This window comes from Leuciscus leuciscus, assembly GCF_965113295.1.
Source record: "Leuciscus leuciscus genome assembly, chromosome: 10".
NCBI classification, from domain to species: Eukaryota; Metazoa; Chordata; class Actinopteri; order Cypriniformes; family Leuciscidae; genus Leuciscus; species Leuciscus leuciscus.
The window spans coordinates 45,138,425-45,155,924 of record NC_138734.1 but is presented as its reverse complement, the minus strand read 5'-3'; the positions used below and the strand labels follow the sequence as shown (position 1 = coordinate 45,155,924).

The following is a 17,500-nucleotide window of genomic DNA, read 5'->3' as shown; positions in this document are numbered from 1 at the left end:
AACTCAGGCATGATCTTACTCAAGAAAACCAGTGATGCTCACAATGTTTTATCAGGAACACTTTGCAATAAGGACTCATGCGTTAGTGAACATGAACTTACAATAAGCAAAGTATTTTGGCTACACTTTATTTGGCAACACTTTCGATTACAGTGTAATTGTAACATATGTTACATGTACTTAACCATAGTAATATTAACAGTAAATTATGCATAATTACATGCAACTAACCCTCAACCAAACCCTAATCTTATAGTAAATACATGTTAATTAATATTACTCAGTACTTAAATATATAATTACACTGTAACATAAAGTGTAACTCATTATTTTAAGGTGTCTTTGTTACAGCGTAATTGTACATTGAAATACTGAATAATATAAATCATTATAGGGTTAGTTGCCTGTAATATACAGTGTGTAACAAGAATGTTAGTTGATAAAGATAGTTGTTCGTGTTAGTGCATTAACTAATATGAACAGATACAACTTTTGATTTTAATATGTATTAGACAATGTTGAAGTTAACATTAAATGCTATTAGTTCATGTTAACTAATGTTAATAATTGAAACTTGGTAACACTTTACAAAAATGTTCATTAGTTAACATTATTATTAACTAACATGAACTAACAATTAGCAATACTGTAATGTTGCTGAGGAAGACAAGCGAAGACGAGGATCTAAACGCAGGGTATGGCAAGCCGTTTTAACATTTAATCATTTAAACCGACTAGTCTCTATTTTCATGCTACTAGTACTTATTTTTTAGATACTAGTATCTATTCCATTAAGTACTAGTACTTATTCATTAGCTACTAGTGCTTATTCTTTAGGTACTAGTGCCTATTCTTTAGATACTAGTGCTTATTCTTTAGGTACTAGTACTTATTCAATAGATACTAGTACTTATTCATTAGATACTAGTACTTATTCATTAGATACTAGTTCCTATTAAATAGATACTAGTACTTATTCATTAGATACTAGTACTTATTCAATAGATACTAGTACTTATTCATTAGATACTAGTTCTTATTCAATAGATACTAGTACTTATTCATTAGATACTAGTTCCTATTAAATAGATACTAGTACTTATTCATTAGATACTAGTACTTATTCATTAGATACTAGTACCTATTAAATAGATACTAGTACTTATTCATTAGATACTAGTACTTATTCCAATAGTGACTAGTAACTATTCTTTTGTTACTAGTAACAAATATTTTTTTTTGCCATTGACTTCTATGGGGATCTGTCATTCAGATATCATCTATTCAGTTCTGACTAGTATGTATTCCAATTGTGACTAGTACATATATATTAGATACTAGTAGTTATTTATTAGGTACTAGTACCTATTTTTTAGATACTAGTACCTATTACTAGATACTAGTATGTATTCAATAAATACTAGTACTAAGTCATTAGATACTAGTACCTCTTAAATAGATACTAGTACCTATTAAATAGATACTAGTACTTATTCATTAGATACTAGTACTTATTCAATAGATACTAGTACTTATTCATTAGATACTAGTACTTATTCATTAGATACTAGTACTTATTCATTAGATACTAGTACCTATTAATTAGATACTAGTACTTATAAATTAGCTACTAGTACTTATTGAATAGATACTAGTAACTATTTATTAGATACTAGTATTTATTCCAAATGTTACTAGTAAGATTTTGGATTTTACTAGTAAAATTTTTAATTGAACTATCCAGTGGCCGTTCTGACTAGTCATAACATAAGACGAGTAAAAAAGCAGTTGTGACTAGTAAAATAAAAAATCTTACTAGCAACATTCGGAATAAATACTAGTATCTAATAAATAGGTACTAGTATCTATTGAATAAGTACTAGTAGCTAATTTATAAGTACTAGTATCTAATTAATAGGTACTAGTATCTAATGAATAAGTACTAGTATCTATTGAATAAGTACTAGTATCTAATGAATAAGTACTAGTATCTATTTAATAGGTACTAGTATCTATTGAATAAGTACTAGTAGCTAATTTATAAGTACTAGTATCTAATTAATAGGTACTAGTATCTAATGAATATGTACTAGTATCTAAAAAATAAGTACTAGTACCTAATAAATAACTACTAGTATCTAATATATATGTACTAGTCACAATTGGAATACATACTAGTCAGAACTGAATAGTTGATATCTGAATGACAGATCCCCATAGAAGTCAATGGCAAAAAAATGTATTTGTTACTAGTAACAAAAGAATAGTTACTAGTCACTATTGGAATAAGTACTAGTATCTAATGAATAAGTACTAGTATCTATTTAATAGGTACTAGTATCTAATGAATAAGTACTAGTATCTAATAATAAGTACTAGTATCTAATGAATAAGTACTAGTATCTAATAATAAGTACTAGTATCTAATGAATAAGTACTAGTATCTAATGAATAAGTACTAGTATCTATTTAATAGGTACTAGTATCTAATGAATAAGTACTAGTATCTAATGAATAAGTACTAGTATCTATTGAATAAGTACTAGTACCTAACGAATAAGCACTAGTATCTAAAGAATAGGCACTAGTACCTAAAGAATAAGCACTAGTAGCTAATGAATAAGTACTAGTACTTAATGGAATAGATACTAGTATCTAAAAAATAAGTACTAGTAGCATGAAAATAGAGACTAGTCGGTTTAAATGATTAAATGTTAAAACGGCTTGCCATACGCAGGGTATTTTAATAAAGTAACAGGAAACATGGAACACAGAACTCAAAGGAACAAAACCAGGGAATCACAGAGGCAACCATTACATGAACAACAACTGACAAGGTAACAAGTGAAACACAAGGGCTATAAATACACAGAGACAAACAAGCTTAACTAAGTAACAAGGGGGCGTGGTTAATAAGAAACACCTGGTGAGACTAATAAACAAGAAAGACTACAAAGGACTACAAAACATAGCACATAACAGGAAATAACAAAAGTGCACACAAGACAAGGGAAACACAGGACAGGAATCATGACAAATACATTTGTTGCTGTATTTTTAATCTTTGTTCATGTTAGTTCACAGTGCATTAACTAATGTTAACAAGATTTTTAAAAAGTATTAGTAAATGCATTAACAATTAACAAAGATTAAAGGGGAGGTACTGTATAATGCCCTTTTCACAAGATGTAAAATAAGTCTCTGATGTCCAGAGTGTGTGTGTGAAGTTTTACCTCAAAATACCCCACAGATATTTTTATAGCATGTTCAAATCGTCACTTTTTGAACAAAAAACGCACCGTTTTTGTGTCCATTGCAAATGAGCTGCTTCTCCCGGCACAGGGGGCGGAGCAACAGGACATTTCTGAATAGTTAGTTGATGAATTTATGTATCTGATGTGGAGTTAACGATCTTCTAGTCATTGATTAGCATATTCTGTGTTGATAATCAATAAATCATGTTCTGGGGCGGGGTTTATGTAAATTCTAGGGTTGGTGATGTCACTAACCCGTGAGGAATGTGGTGTAGTCTCTACCAGCCGTTTGTTGTAGTTCTTAAAGTGATTTCTGTAAAAGGAAATCTCTCCCTTTGCTTTGAACTTTGAGCGTCGTAACTTTGCAGATGTTGTTTATGCTCACACAGCAACATTACACACTAACTACAGTTAGAGAAGAGAAATCATAATCAACCACCCCTTTAATAAATGCTAAGTGCAGTTCATTATTAGTTCATGTTAATTAATGTAGTTAACTAATGTTAACCTTATATTCAATAATGAACTTTATTGTAAAGCGTTACCTGAAACTTTATTGAAAATTGTTACAGTTTTATCATATTTGTTTACATTAAAAGAGCATTATATAAGGTAATAAATTATGTTGATAAAAGAGCACACCAACACTTTCATTACAGTTTTATTATTTATCTGGATAGAAATGCACATGATGATAATAATGATGATAAAGAGTCACCAGAGCATCTTTATCACATTTAGTCCCAGAGAATCCAACTCGTTTAAGAGGTTTCTCAGATCAGTTTTATGAGGACAGGGACGGTTACAGGGGCGGAGTCTAAGAGCAGTGGGCGGGGCTGTGAGAGGGGCGGAGTCTGTGTGCAGTGGGCGGGGCGGTGACAGGGGCGGAGTCTGTGTGCAGTGTGCGGGGTGGTTACAGGGCCAGAGTCTAAGAGCAGTGGGCGGGGCTGTGATAGGGGCGGGGTCTGTGTGCAGTGGGCGGGGTGGTGACAGGGGCGGAGTCTGTGTGCAGTGGGCAGGGCGGTGACAGGGGCGGAGTCTGTGTGCAGTGGGCGGGGCTGTGACAGGGGAGGAGTCTGTGTGCAGTGGGCGGGGCTGTGACAGGGCAGGAGTCTGTGTGCAGTGGGTGGGGCTGTGACAGGGGCGGAGTCTAAATCAGTGGGCGGGGCGTGACAGGGGCGGAGTCTGTGTGCAGTGGGCAGGGGTGTGACAGGGGCAGGGGTGTGACAGGGGCGGAGTCTAAAGCAGTGGGCGGGGCGGTGACAGGGGCGGAGTCTGTGTGCAGTGTGCGGGGTGGTTACAGGGCCAGAGTCTAAGAGCAGTGGGCGGGGCTGTGATAGGGGCGGAGTCTGTGTGCAGTGGGCGGGGTGGTGACAGGGGCGGAGTCTGTGTGCAGTGGGCAGGGCGGTGACAGGGGCGGAGTCTGTGTGCAGTGGGCGGGGCTGTGACAGGGGAGGAGTCTGTGTGCAGTGGGCGGGGCTGTGACAGGGGAGGAGTCTGTGTGCAGTGGGTGGGGCTGTGACAGGGGCGGAGTCTAAAGCAGTGGGCGGGGCGTGACAGGGGTGGAGTCTGTGTGCAGTGGGCAGGGGTGTGACAGGGGCAGGGGTGTGACAGGGGCGGAGTCTAAAGCAGTGGGCGGGGCGGTGACAGTGGCGGAGTTGTGTGCAGTGGGCAAGGGTGTGACAGGGGCGGAGTCTGTGTGCAGAGGGCAGGGGTGTGTCAGGGGCAGGGTCTAAAGCAGTGGGCGGAGCGGTAACAGGGGCGGAGTCTGAGGGCAGTGGGCGGGGCTGTGACAGGGGCGGAGTCTGAGGGCAGTGGGTGGGGCGTGACAGGGGCGGGGTCTGTGTGCAGTGGGCGGAGCTGTGACAGGGGCAGAATCTGTGTGCAGTGGGCGGGGCTGAGCTCAGTGTGTGTGAGGCGCTGGTTCAGGCGTCGCCGGAGCGTTTGGCGGGTTTGGCGACGAGGCGTCTCTCTCGCTCCAGCTCTCTCTCTCGCTGCTGCTCGCGCTCCAGATCTTCCTTCTGCTTGTGTTGCTGCAGCTTCAGCGCTCGCTTCTGCACACATTCATACACTCTTCACTCTTAATCTGTCGTTCCGTCTCAAACGGCAAAGCATACTAACCCAGGGTAAAGTATGGAAGCTTGTTTCTGCCACGGAATAAAAATAAAAACAAAGAATTTCCTCTCGGAATCCTGACTTTTCTTTCAATCGTAGTTTATATCTATTAATTCAGACTTTTTTCTCGCAATTCTGATTTTTTTCTCGTAAACGCAAGTTTATATCGTGCAATTTAGACTTTTTTTTTTATTCTGACTTTTTTCTCATAAATGCATTTTTTCTCGTAAAAGCAAGTTTATATCTCGCAAATCTGACTTTTCTCACAATTCTGACTTTTTTCTCGTAACCGCAAGTTTATATCTCGTAATTCTGACTTTTTTTCTCGAAATTCAGTTCTTTTTTCGTAAATGCAAGTTTATATCGTCATTCTGACTTTTTTCTCGGAATTCAAAATCTTTTCTCGCAATTCTGACTTTTTTCTCGCAAAGGCAAGTTTATATCTCGCAATTCTGACTTTTTTCTTGCAATTCAGACTTTTCTCGTAAACGCAATTCTATATCTTGCAATTCAGACTTTTTTTCTCATAAAGGCAAGTTTATATCTTGCAATTCAGACTTTTTTCTCGTAAACGCATGTTTATATCTCGCAATTCAGACTTTTTTCTCACAATTCAGACTTTTTTTCTCGTAAAGGCAAGTTTATATCTCGCAATTCTGACTTTTCTCGCAATTCAGACTTTTTTCTCGTAACCGCAAGTTTATATCTCGCAATTCTGACTTTTCTCGCAATTCAGATTTTTTTTCTCGTAAAGGCAAGTTTATATCTCGCAAATCTGACTTTTCTCGCAATTCAGACTTTTCTCGTAAACGCAATTCTATATCTTGCAATTCAGACTTTTTTTCTCGTAAAGGCAAGTTTATATCTTGCAATTCTGACTTTTTTCTCGCAATTCAGACTTTTTTTTCGTAAAGGCAAGTTTATATCTTGCAATTCAGACTTTTTTCTCGTAAACGCATGTTTATATCTCGCAATTCAGACTTTTTTCTTGCAATTCTAACCCTTTTCTCACAATTCAGACTTTTTTTCTCGTAAAGGCAAGTTTATATCTCGCAATTCTGACTTTTCTCGCAATTCAGACTTTTTTCTCGTAACCGCAAGTTTATATCTCGCAATTCTGACTTTTCTCGCAATTCAGACTTTTCTCGTAAAGGCAAGTTTATATCTTGCAATTCTGACTTTTTTCTCGCAATTCTGACTTTTTTTTCGTAAAGGCAAGTTTATATCTCGCAATTCTGACTTTTTCTCACAATTCAGATTTTTTTTCCACACAATTGTGAGTTTATACTGTATTTCACAATTCTAAATTCAGAATAGTGAGAATTATAATTGTTTTTTATTCCCCTGCAGAAACAAGCTTCCATATAAACATGAAGAGCAGTAAAGAATGAATCTCCAGAAGACTCGCCGCTCAAACCTTTAGTCTGGTCGTCTTGTCGTGCAGAACGATCATTTCTTTGCGAATGTTCACCAGTTTGCTGTGATAAACTTTGGCCTCTGTGAACTGAAACACATCAGCTGTCAGTCTGACGACGCTTCTACGAGAGGAACCACGCGATTAAAACTCACCAGTGCGTTCAGATCAATCATGGCGTTGCACTCGCGGAATTTTGTGACTTCTTGCTCCAGCGTATCCAACAAAATAACTTGATTTTGTCTGGAAGTGAGAACAAATAAAGGATGATTTCAGGAGGGCAGGGTTTTGAATTCAAATGTCTTTTCTTTGCAGTCTGATCAAATGATGGACGTCACTGACTGAAGCTTCATGCAACAGATCATCAGTGTTAGCACGCGCGTGGACAGAGTTAGCAAGCGCGTGGACAGAGTTAGCACGCGCGTGGACAGAGTTAGCACGCGCGTGGACAGTGTGTTATATGTGATCATACGTGAGTTCCTGCAGGGTTTGCTTGGAGGCGTTGAGCTCCGGCTGATAGTGTGACAGGAATCCTTCAGTCAGTCTCTGGATCGTGTGCTCATCCACACACACCACGTCCTCCATCACGACACACACTGCAAACACACACACACACACACACACACATCAACATCCTCCATCACGACACACACTGCAAACACACACACAAACACACACACACACACACACACATCAACATCCTCCATCACGACACACACTGCAAACACACACATCAACATCCACACACACATCAACATCCACACACAGATCAACATCCACACACACATCAACATCCACACACAGATCAACATCCACACACACCACGTCCTCCATCACGACACACACTGCAAACACACACATCAACAGAACCATAAAACTAGGTTTTTATTAGTAGACTAGCATTTATGAATGTGATATAAAAATAAAAAGTTTTCTGAAGCCTGTGTGTGTGTGTGTGTGTGTGTGTGTGTGTGTGTGTGTGTGTGTGTGTGTGTGTTTGTGTTCACCTGTGTCCTGCTCGCTTTCCTCCTGCGGTCTATCCATCATCATCATCACAGTCACCAGCAGCCCCTGAAACACACACACACACACACACACACACACACACACACAGTCAGGTTCCACAGAACCACATTAATCGTGTGTACGTCACTGATCACATCTGTCTGAACACGAACCCTCTTGAGCGCATCATATTCCCGTCAGATGAAAGTGATTCTTCTTCTATCTTGTGTATTTAATGGCGGTCAGCAAACCTGATGTGATAGTGAAAACGCTTCCAGGAGCGGCTCACAAACATCATGTGACCGAAGCTCATGTGACCCAGAGACTGTTTACTGTCTATATCACAACGCGACGCGCTGCCACTCTGAGAGCACTTCCGCCTTTAATCACGTGCCGCTGAGCGACGCCTCCGATTGGCGGAACGATTGTACCGGAGTCAAGCCACCTTTATTTCTATAGCGCTTTATACAATACAGATTGTTTCAAAGCAGCTTTACAGTGATAAACAGGAAAATTATGCATTTGATCAAATATCAAATGAAAGATAAATTAGTTAATTTAATCTATAAAGTAGTTCTTCAAAAATGATGTCACCGTCAGCTCAGTTCAGTTCTCATTCAGCAGCGGACTAACTTATATAATATAATATAATAATATCAGAAATAGCTTTATTGCTAAGTAACCTTGAACACAAGGATTTTTTCTTGATACATACACACATACAAATACAACAGTGAAATGTGCTAAAGAGGTATAATATATAATTACATGTTAATTTTGCACATGAATGTGAACTTTGAATGCGCGCGCGCTGTAGTAGAGCTGGAACGCGCGCAGAGTGGACGCGCTAACATTAAACACTCTCTCTCTCTCTCATACACACACACACACACACACACACACACTTACTCACACTCTGAGATTTCCCCGAACTCACACCGCAATGGACGGAACCAGCGAACGGCAGAGTTTAGGAAGGTTTGTACTCTTTTAATGATGTTTTCGTTGTGTTCAGTGTGTGTAGTGTGTGTAGTGTGTGTTCAGTGTGTGTTCAGTGTGTGTTCGCTGACATTCAGTCCTGAAACACATGAACGCGCTGAAACACTGATGAACACACTGAACAAACTCTGTGCTTTAGCGTTTCATATCTGACGAACTGAACATCATTGTCTCTGAAGTCAATGCTACCCTTTTTCTAAATGTCATAATAATTTGTTAACAAACAAGTATTCATTCCTTCAATGAGCTCATTGTTTCTGCCTTAAATTATTACATTGTTTAAATTAATACCTTTTTCGCTAACTGCGATTCTAAAATGCATAACTTAGACAGTCACCTCTGATAACAGATCTGTCTAAATTATAATGTGGACTCTTGTCTTTTCTGTAAAGCTGCTTTGAAATGATGTGTATTGTGAAAAGCGCTTTACAAATAAATGTGAATTGAATCAACAACACTGAACTGACTGGAGCTCAATAGTGACTCTTGTGTTTTAGAGTTGCTTTATTTGACCGTGTCTGTATTTGATGATGTTTCCTGTTGTGTGCTGGTAAAGCTGTTGTGTTTCAGGTAACCTGGCGCTTCGACCCACGAGACAGTGTCAGTTCCTCCCGCACTGACGCTTCAGAGAGGTCCGGTGTCCGGCAAGCAGTGTTACGTTTAAAAGACGTCTAATATCCGCCCAAACACAGCCTGACGTCTCTAGGCTGAAACAAGGCAAAATTTGGGCTGTCAGTGAAAATGTTATAGACGTCTAAACCAGAGCCCAAGATTAGACGCACAGGTTACGCATAGAACATGTCAAAGAAATGATACCAAACACCAAATTCAAGGTTATTTTGGCTAGAAGTGTGTTACTCTGGTCTATACCCAGCAAGCAAAGTCCATCATTTCACTGTCTAGGTTAACTATAGACCCGATATAGTCCGGCTATGAGTAGGTTAACTATAGACCCGATATAGTCCGGCTATGAGTAGGTTAACTATAGACCCGATATAGTCCGGCTATGAGTAGGTTAACTATAGACCCGATATAGTCCGGCTATGAGTAGGTTAACTATAGACCCGATATATTCCGGCTATGAGTAGGTTAACTATAGGCCCGATATAGTCCGGCTATGAGTAGGTTAACTATAGACCCGATATATTCCGGCTATGAGTAGGTTAACTATAGGTCCGATATAGTCCGGCTATGAGTAGGTTAACTATAGACCCGATATAGTCCGGCTATGAGTACGTTAACTATAGACCCGATATAGTCCGGCTATGAGTAGGTTAACTATAGACCCGATATAGTCCGCCTATGAGTAGGTTAACTATAGGCCCGATATAGTCCAGCTATGAGTAGGTTAACTATAGGCCCGATATGAGTAGGTTAACTATAGACCCGATATAGTCCGGCTATGAGTAGGTTAACTATAGACCCGATATAGTCCGGCTATGAGTAGGTTAACAATAGACCCGATATAGTCCGGCTATGAGTAGGTTAACTATAGACCCGATATAGTCCGGCTATGAGTAGGTTAACTATAGACCCGATATATTCCGGCTATGAGTAGGTTAACTATAGACCCGATATAGTCCGGCTATGAGTAGGTTAACTATAGACCCGATATAGTCCGGCTATGAGTAGGTTAACTATAGACCCGATATAGTCCGGCTATGAGTAGGTTAACTATAGACCCGATATAGTCCGGCTATGAGTAACACACTTCTAGACAAAATAATCTTGAATTTGGTTACACGTTTTTGCCAGAATAACTTGCGAGATGTGTGATAGTCCGTCACGTTAGCAAAGTCAACACTGATTATAAGGTGTTTGGTTTCATTTCTTCACTCATTTCATTTCTTTGTGATCTAATTCAGTGGTTCCCAACCTTTTTTTGTCTGAGACCCCCTTTTTCCCAAGAAAATATTTTAGGGCCCCCCTTCACATTTAATGATATTTTCGCTCTTGTAAGCTTGCAGCAAGGATGACAAAATATGTTGTTTTCAAACAAACGGTGTGTTTACTATAAACAGATATGTTTATGCACAAATAATAGCCTATAATATTGAAAATACAATAACAAAAACATTAGTAGGCCCTTTGTAATTTAAAAATGTAAGCCTAGGAGTAGCCTATAAATTTGCCCTATTTTAAATGCAATAACAAAAATATCAGGATTCACACTTGTGTGTAGGTAAAAAAAGAATGAATATAGGCTATTACTAAATGACTGGTGTCTGGGGCCTCAATACTTGCATGTTATTTGTGAGGCTTTATCAATGTGAGGCTTTACTTTTGAGGCTTTTGGCGCTATAGCGAGCGATAACAAACATGCGTTTATTAACAGAATAATGCGTCTTTCGGAAGAACATATTGTAGCCGGAACTACTTCTCTCTCTGTGTACGCGTCTCTATGGTGCGTCTATGACGAGTCACGCAGGTACTGGGCTACTCCGCAGCGGCAGCGATCCGAACCAGGGTAAAATAGTCCCAATGTAAACACTTATTATAGGTGTACCATAGTGATTCAGGATAAGACAAAAACACAGTTTGGAAAATGGATTCATGATGAACTCGCTTTTTATATACATTTCGAACAGAAAAAAGTTAAGGACTTTTATTTAATGCAAATTGCTCAAAACCCCCCACAGAGCTCGCTGAGGCCCCCTTGTGGGCCGCGACCCCCCTGTTGGGAACCGATGATCTAATTGATGACTAGTCTAATCTTGGGCGATGGTCTAGACGTCTATTAAGTTTTCACTGACCGCCCAAATTGTGCCTTGTTTTAGCCTAGACATCAGGCTGTGTTTGGACGGCTATTAGACGTCTTTTAAATGCAAATTGCTTGCTGGGATAGTGACTCTTGTGTCTTAGAGTTACTTTATTTGACCGAGTCTGATATGTGATGATGTTTGCTGTTGTGTGTTGGTAAAGTTGACCTGAGCTGTTGTGTTGCAGGTAACCTAGCGCTTCAACCCACGAGACAGTTTCAGAGATTCGCTCAGATGTCGGGCCTGATGGGCCGCGTGAGGTCGGTGTTTCGCCGTGAGCCGGACGAATGGCACCTCAGCGACGCCGCCTTCGACTTCTCCGAGGATATGGAGGACGACGAGACGCCCCGGTTCAGCCAGCTGAAGGTAGTGGTGTCGGGAGAGGCGGACGAGTTCTCGGCGGCTAACGGGTCGACGGTCACGCGAGTGTTGGACGATGACGACTCGCTCCTGGGCTCCTCGTCGGGCCTGGTGTCGGAGCCGTGTGACGGGTGCCGAAAGAGTCGAGAGAGCGACCGGCGCCGGAAGATCATGAGGAAACTGGGCTTCGCCGCTCTGCTCTACTTCCTGTTCATGGTGGGCGAGCTGATAGGTGAGCGTCGGGGAGAGTGTGTGTGTGTGTGTGTGTGTGTGTGTCGCCCGCTCCTGTCACTGGGTTTGTCTTTCAGGTGGGTACGTGGCCAACAGTCTGGCCATCATGACGGATGCGCTGCACATGCTGACAGATCTGATCGGGATCATCGTGTCTCTGCTGGCGCTCTGGCTCTCGGCTAAACCACCGACGCACAGATTCACCTTCGGCCTTCATCGGCTCGGTGCGTCCTCTTCTTAGTACACCGGCTCATTCTGGCTTTTCACACTTCAGCTAGTTAACCCTGGGTCATTCTAAATCAGATCAATCTAGATCAGTCTATTCAAAACCATGGGTCAGTCTAACCCCTGGGTCAGTCTATTCTAAACCCTGGGTCAGTCTATTCTAAACCCTGGGTCAGACTATTCTAACCCCTGGGTCAGTCTATTCAAAACCCAGGGTCAGTCTAACCCCTGGGTCATTCTAAACCCTAGATCAGTCTATTCAAAACCCCGGGTCAGTCTAACCCCTGGGTCACTCTTAACCCTAGGTCAGACTATTCTAACCCCTGGGTCAGTCTATTCTAACCGCTGGGTTAGTCTAACCCCTGGGTCAATCTAACTCCTTTTTTTAGTCTAAACCTTGGGTTATCACCCCGCAAGAACAATTACAGTGCTTTACAACTATAGAACAAAAAGAGTTAAATAAACTTATCACTTCATCTAAAACAACAACATGTTTATTAGATCCTATACCAACTAAACTACTGAAAGAAGTGTTACCTGTAGTGGAAGAGCCTCTCCTCAATATTATTAACTCGTCTTTATCTTTAGGTCATGTTCCAAGAACATTTAAACTGGCACTTATAAAACCTCTCATTAAGAAACCACAATTAGATCATAATAATCTAGCAAATTATAGACCCATTTCAAATCTTCCATTTATGTCTAAAATATTAGAAAAAGTGGTGTCCGCTCAACTGGGCTCTTTCTTGCAACAAAATGAGATCTATGAAAAGTTTCAGTCTGGATTCAGACCGCATCATAGCACTGAAACTGCGCTCGTTAAAATCACAAATGATTTACTTTTAGCTTCTGACCAAGGCTGTATCTCAATACCAGTAGCGTACCGTGGGGTTTCAGTCAGGGCCTTCAGTAACGATCTAACGCCCCCCCCCCCCCCCCCAATCGCCATAACAACACACACAGATTCATGCAAAATACAATCATGCACTGTATGCACTACTGCGTAACATCAACGACGAGACAGCTGATCTTCAACCTCAGCGCACACCACTGTCACTGTGCATTATAAAAGCTGAGCTGAAACATCTCGCGCACGGATGTACCTAATACAAATAAATAAAACATCTCCGGTTAACTAGCAGGACATTAATTTTCGTTTGTTGAATAAGATGCATTCTAGCGCTGAAATGTGTTGTTCAAGCTGAGTGCTTGTTGCCGCGGATATAGTGTTCTCTTGTGGCTCACGCACAGTTTTCACTCAGATGCGCGCTTCAATCTATCGCCGTTGCGGAGACTTTCTATTTGTTGAAATCTTACAAAACAAAATGCACACAAACGCCCTGCTTGATATTCAACCACTGATGAACATATTCAAAAAAAAAAAAAAAAAAAAAAAACTATACGAGTGTGGATTCGTACCCAGAACCTCTGACATGCTTGGCAAAAGTTCTACCACTAGACTATCACAGTACATGAAAGTTATTCAGTATCAATGCATTTAGTCACGTGGAAATTCTCGGCACTAACAATATTAGTAGATCTAGGATGACAAATGTACCCAAAATGACCCAATGTACTAATGAAATTGATTTCTGGACATCGTAATGTTATTTTTCCTGAAAATTGTTATTGTACACAAACATGTATTGTATCAGCCCACCCACTCGATGACATCAGCGCGGGCTAGCCGTCGACACATCGCTGGGCCTCTGGGGCGTTCTGTCATACGCTTCACAATTTGATTGGCTGATAAAACACGTCAGTCAAAGTTATGATCAAATGGAAAATGGCAGCTTCAACGGAAGGCTAGCTATACAACTAGTGCTGGTCCACGGAGCTGCGTTTAGATGACATATGGAAAATCCAGCTCAGACTCACAAAAAAATAACCATATTCTTTCTGGAAATATATCGTAACGTACTGATAGACATAAATTGAATTTAGACATGTTCAGACACACATTAATTTAATTATAGAAATTTTTTATTTTTTTTATTTTGACAGGGCCAGCAGAGAAGGCCCTGCTGGCTCTGACGGCACACCACTGCTCAATACTAGTTTTACTTGATCTTAGTGCTGCGTTCGATACTATAGATCACACAATACTCTTAGATCGACTACAAAATTATACTGGTGTTCAAGGACAAGCACTAAGCTGGTTCAAATCATACCTATCTGACCGCTACCATTTTGTCTATTTAAATGGAGAAAAATCGATCATAACTCCAGTAAACTATGGAGTGCCGCAGGGATCTGTGTTAGGCCCTCTGTTATTTTCAATATATATGATGCCACTTGGAAATATTATAAGGAAACATGGAATCAGTTTCCATTGTTATGCTGATGACACTCAAATATATATTTCATCAAGGCCGGATGAAAACGCTAAATTTTCCAAATTGACAGAGTGTGTTAAAGATATAAAAGATTGGATGACGCGTAATTTTCTTTTATTAAATCCAGACAAGACAGAGGTAATACTTATCGGTTCAAAAAACCGCCCACAAAACCTCGCACAATACAACTTTAACATCATAGGATGTCCTGTTACTTTATCCTCTACAGTAAAAGACCTGGGTGTTATACTCGATTGCAACCTGTCTTTTGAAAATCATATTTCATATGTTACAAAAACAGCCTTTTTCCACCTTAGAAACATTGCTAAGCTACGTAATATGCTATCAGTTTCTGATGCAGAAAAGTTAGTTCATGCATTCATGACCTCGAGACTGGATTACTGTAATGCTTTATTAGCTGGTTGTCCTGCATCCTCAATAAACAAGCTACAGTTAGTCCAAAATGCCGCCGCTAGAGTTCTTACGAGATCAAGAAAATATGATCATATAACACCGATTTTATCATCACTGCATTGGTTACCTATAAAGTTCTGTATTAATTACAAGGTATTGCTACTGACTTATAAAGCCCTAAACGGCTTAGCTCCAGTCTATTTAATGGATCTTCTATCACCCTATAATCCATCGCGCTCTTTAAGATCACTAAATTCAAGGCTTTTGGTCATACCTAGGATATCCAGAACCACCAAAGGAGGGAGAGCATTTTCACATTTGGCTCCAAAACTCTGGAATAGTCTTCCTGATACTGTTCGTTGCTCAGACTCGCTCTCCCAGTTTAAAACTAGATTAAAGTCGCATCTCTTCAGCCAGGCATTCATATAATCCTACAGATCAAACTACAATCCGGCCTCTAGCTCATAAATGCCAGAGGAGAACTGGCCCCCGACTGAGCCTGGGTTCTCCCAAGGTTTTTTTTCTCCATTAGGTCACCTGATGGAGTTTTAGGACACCATTAGGTCACTTGATGGAGTTTTTCGGTTCCTTGCCACTGTTGCCTTTGGCTTGCTCAGTTGGGGATATTTTGGGGATATTTAATTTAATTTTATCAATCAATAAATTCCTCTTGAAACAAACTTTGTTGTATTATTTAAATGTAATACTGTGAAGCTGCTTTGATACAATCTGTATTGTGAAAAGCGCTATACAAATAAACTTGACTTGACTTGACTTGGGTCAGTCTATTCTAACCCATGGGTCAGTCAAAATCAGACAAAATCAAGCTCCACCCTACATGTGTATTTGTTCCAGAAATGTTTCACTCGGATATACAACACTATAGAGGAAAAAAGATGAGTGTAACTTCCCTTTTTTATTCTAAAATTAAGTGCAGTGTGAGACGCTAGGCCTTTAGTGTGTCTCTTCCATCTTGCTGGTGTGAACTGCGTCTCACGGTGTGTGTGTGTGTGTGTGTGTGTTCAGAGGTGTTGTCTGCAGGTATTAGTGTGTTGCTGATCTATATTCTGACGGGTGTGCTGTTGAACGAAGCCGCTCAGAGAACGATTCATCAGGACTTCACCATCGACGGAGACGTGATGCTGATCACTGCAGCGGTGGGAGTCGCCGTCAACCTGCTGTGAGTCTGAAACACACACACACACACACACACACACATACACACACACACACACACACACACTCTCTCTCATACTCATACTCGTACTCACTCTCAGAGAAAACAATGTGTGCTGAGCTTCCTCTTCTCAAAGGTTTGATGTGTTTCTGTGGTCAAAAACATTTTAATTTGAACATATACACAGGAAGTCTGAAAACATGTAAGTAGAGCAAACTAGATGGAGACCGAAACATCCTCCAGACATCAGATGCTAATGTAGCGTGAGGTTCATTAGTGCCTCAGAGAGCCGAGTCTTTGTCCATGTCTGCAGGTCAAGGCAAGGCAAGGCAAGTTTATTTATATAGCACATTTCATACACAATGGCAATTCAAAGTGCTTTACATAGGAGAAATTAAAATAATTAAAAGAAATTAAAATAATTAAAAGAAATAAGAAACAGTTTAGAAAAATAAAATAAAATACAGTACAGTACAAACAGTCGGACGAACAGCGGCACAGTGCTCATTCAGTAAATGCATTGCTAAACAGAAGTGTTTTGAGTGGATTTGAATGTGACCACTGTAGGAGCACATCTGATCTCTTCTGGAAGCTGGTTCCAGCATAATAGCTAAAGGCAGACTCGCCGTGTTTAGAGTGAACCCTTGGTATTTCTAGCTGATATGATCCTAATGATCTGTTGGGTTTATATTCAGTGAGCATATCTGCAATGTATTGAGGTCCTAGGCCATTGAATGATTTATATACCAGTAATAATACTTTAAAATCAATCCTAAATCTAACTGGGAGCCAGTGTAAAGACCTGAGGACTGGTGTGATATGTTCATATTTTCTGGTTCTGCTCAGAATCCTGGAGGCAGCGTTCTGTATGAGCTGACACTGTCTTATGGTCTTTTTGGGAAGGCCAGTGAGGAGTCCATTACAATAATCCACCCTGCTGGTGATGAAAGCATGCACAAGTTTCTCTAAGTCTTGTCTGGAAACAAAGCATCTAATTCTTGCAATATTTTTCAGATGATAGTATGCTGATTTAGTTATTGCTTTGACATGACTACTGAAACTAAGGTCTGAGCTGAACTAAGGTTAAGATGAATTAGTGTGTCATGATGTGAAGGTTGTTTGTCTTTACTGTCATCTTTACTGCTCAAAGTCTCCTGCTCATCTGAGGCTTTACTATCATGTGACTTTATGGCTGAGGTTCATAAACTACT

At 40.2% G+C, this 17,500-nt stretch overlaps 2 protein-coding genes and 1 long non-coding RNA gene across 3 annotated transcripts in view; 1 reads left to right on the top strand and 2 right to left on the bottom strand.

Moving 5' to 3' along the window:
• Positions 1–3,902: 3,902 nt before the first annotated feature.
• LOC309507325 (biogenesis of lysosome-related organelles complex 1 subunit 6-like) lies at positions 3,903–8,116 on the bottom strand. The gene is made up of 6 exons (XM_082181491.1): positions 7,962–8,116; positions 7,791–7,854; positions 7,256–7,379; positions 6,939–7,026; positions 6,787–6,873; positions 3,903–5,308 (listed from the first exon to the last, which is right to left on the bottom strand). Exons 2-6 carry the CDS (start codon positions 7,834–7,836, stop codon positions 5,180–5,182), a joined length of 474 nt encoding a protein of 157 aa, XP_082037617.1. The 5' UTR covers positions 7,837–7,854; positions 7,962–8,116; the 3' UTR covers positions 3,903–5,179.
• Positions 5,502–6,484, bottom strand: LOC309507332. Its single transcript, XR_014209122.1, has 2 exons — positions 6,351–6,484; positions 5,502–6,267 (listed from the first exon to the last, which is right to left on the bottom strand). It is a non-coding gene; the product is annotated as an uncharacterized lncRNA (long non-coding RNA).
• A 532-nt stretch (positions 8,117–8,648) lies between the features above and the next one.
• The window catches only part of LOC309507321 (putative proton-coupled zinc antiporter SLC30A4), a 20,231-nt gene continuing 11,379 nt past the window's right edge, over positions 8,649–17,500 (top strand). Inside the window, exons 1-4 of the mRNA XM_082181487.1 lie at positions 8,649–8,766; positions 11,734–12,138; positions 12,215–12,361; positions 16,139–16,292. Coding sequence (XP_082037613.1) covers positions 11,781–12,138; positions 12,215–12,361; positions 16,139–16,292 — 659 coding nt within the window. The 5' untranslated portion in view covers positions 8,649–8,766; positions 11,734–11,780. The remainder of the gene's footprint in view (positions 8,767–11,733; positions 12,139–12,214; positions 12,362–16,138; positions 16,293–17,500) is intronic.

What these genes read in the sequence shown, in the direction of transcription:
- LOC309507325 (XM_082181491.1), bottom strand. Translation starts at nt 7,836, where the DNA reads ATGATGATGATGGATAGACCGCAGGAGGAAAGCGAGCAGGACACAG. An exon ending in CAAACCCTGCAGGAACTCAC is followed by an intron (nt 7,027 to 7,255) that starts GTATGATCACAT and finishes TCTCACTTCCAG; the next exon opens with ACAAAATCAAGTTATTTTGT. An exon ending in ACAAGACGACCAGACTAAAG is followed by an intron (nt 5,309 to 6,786) that starts GTTTGAGCGGCG and finishes GAATGTGTGCAG; the next exon opens with AAGCGAGCGCTGAAGCTGCA.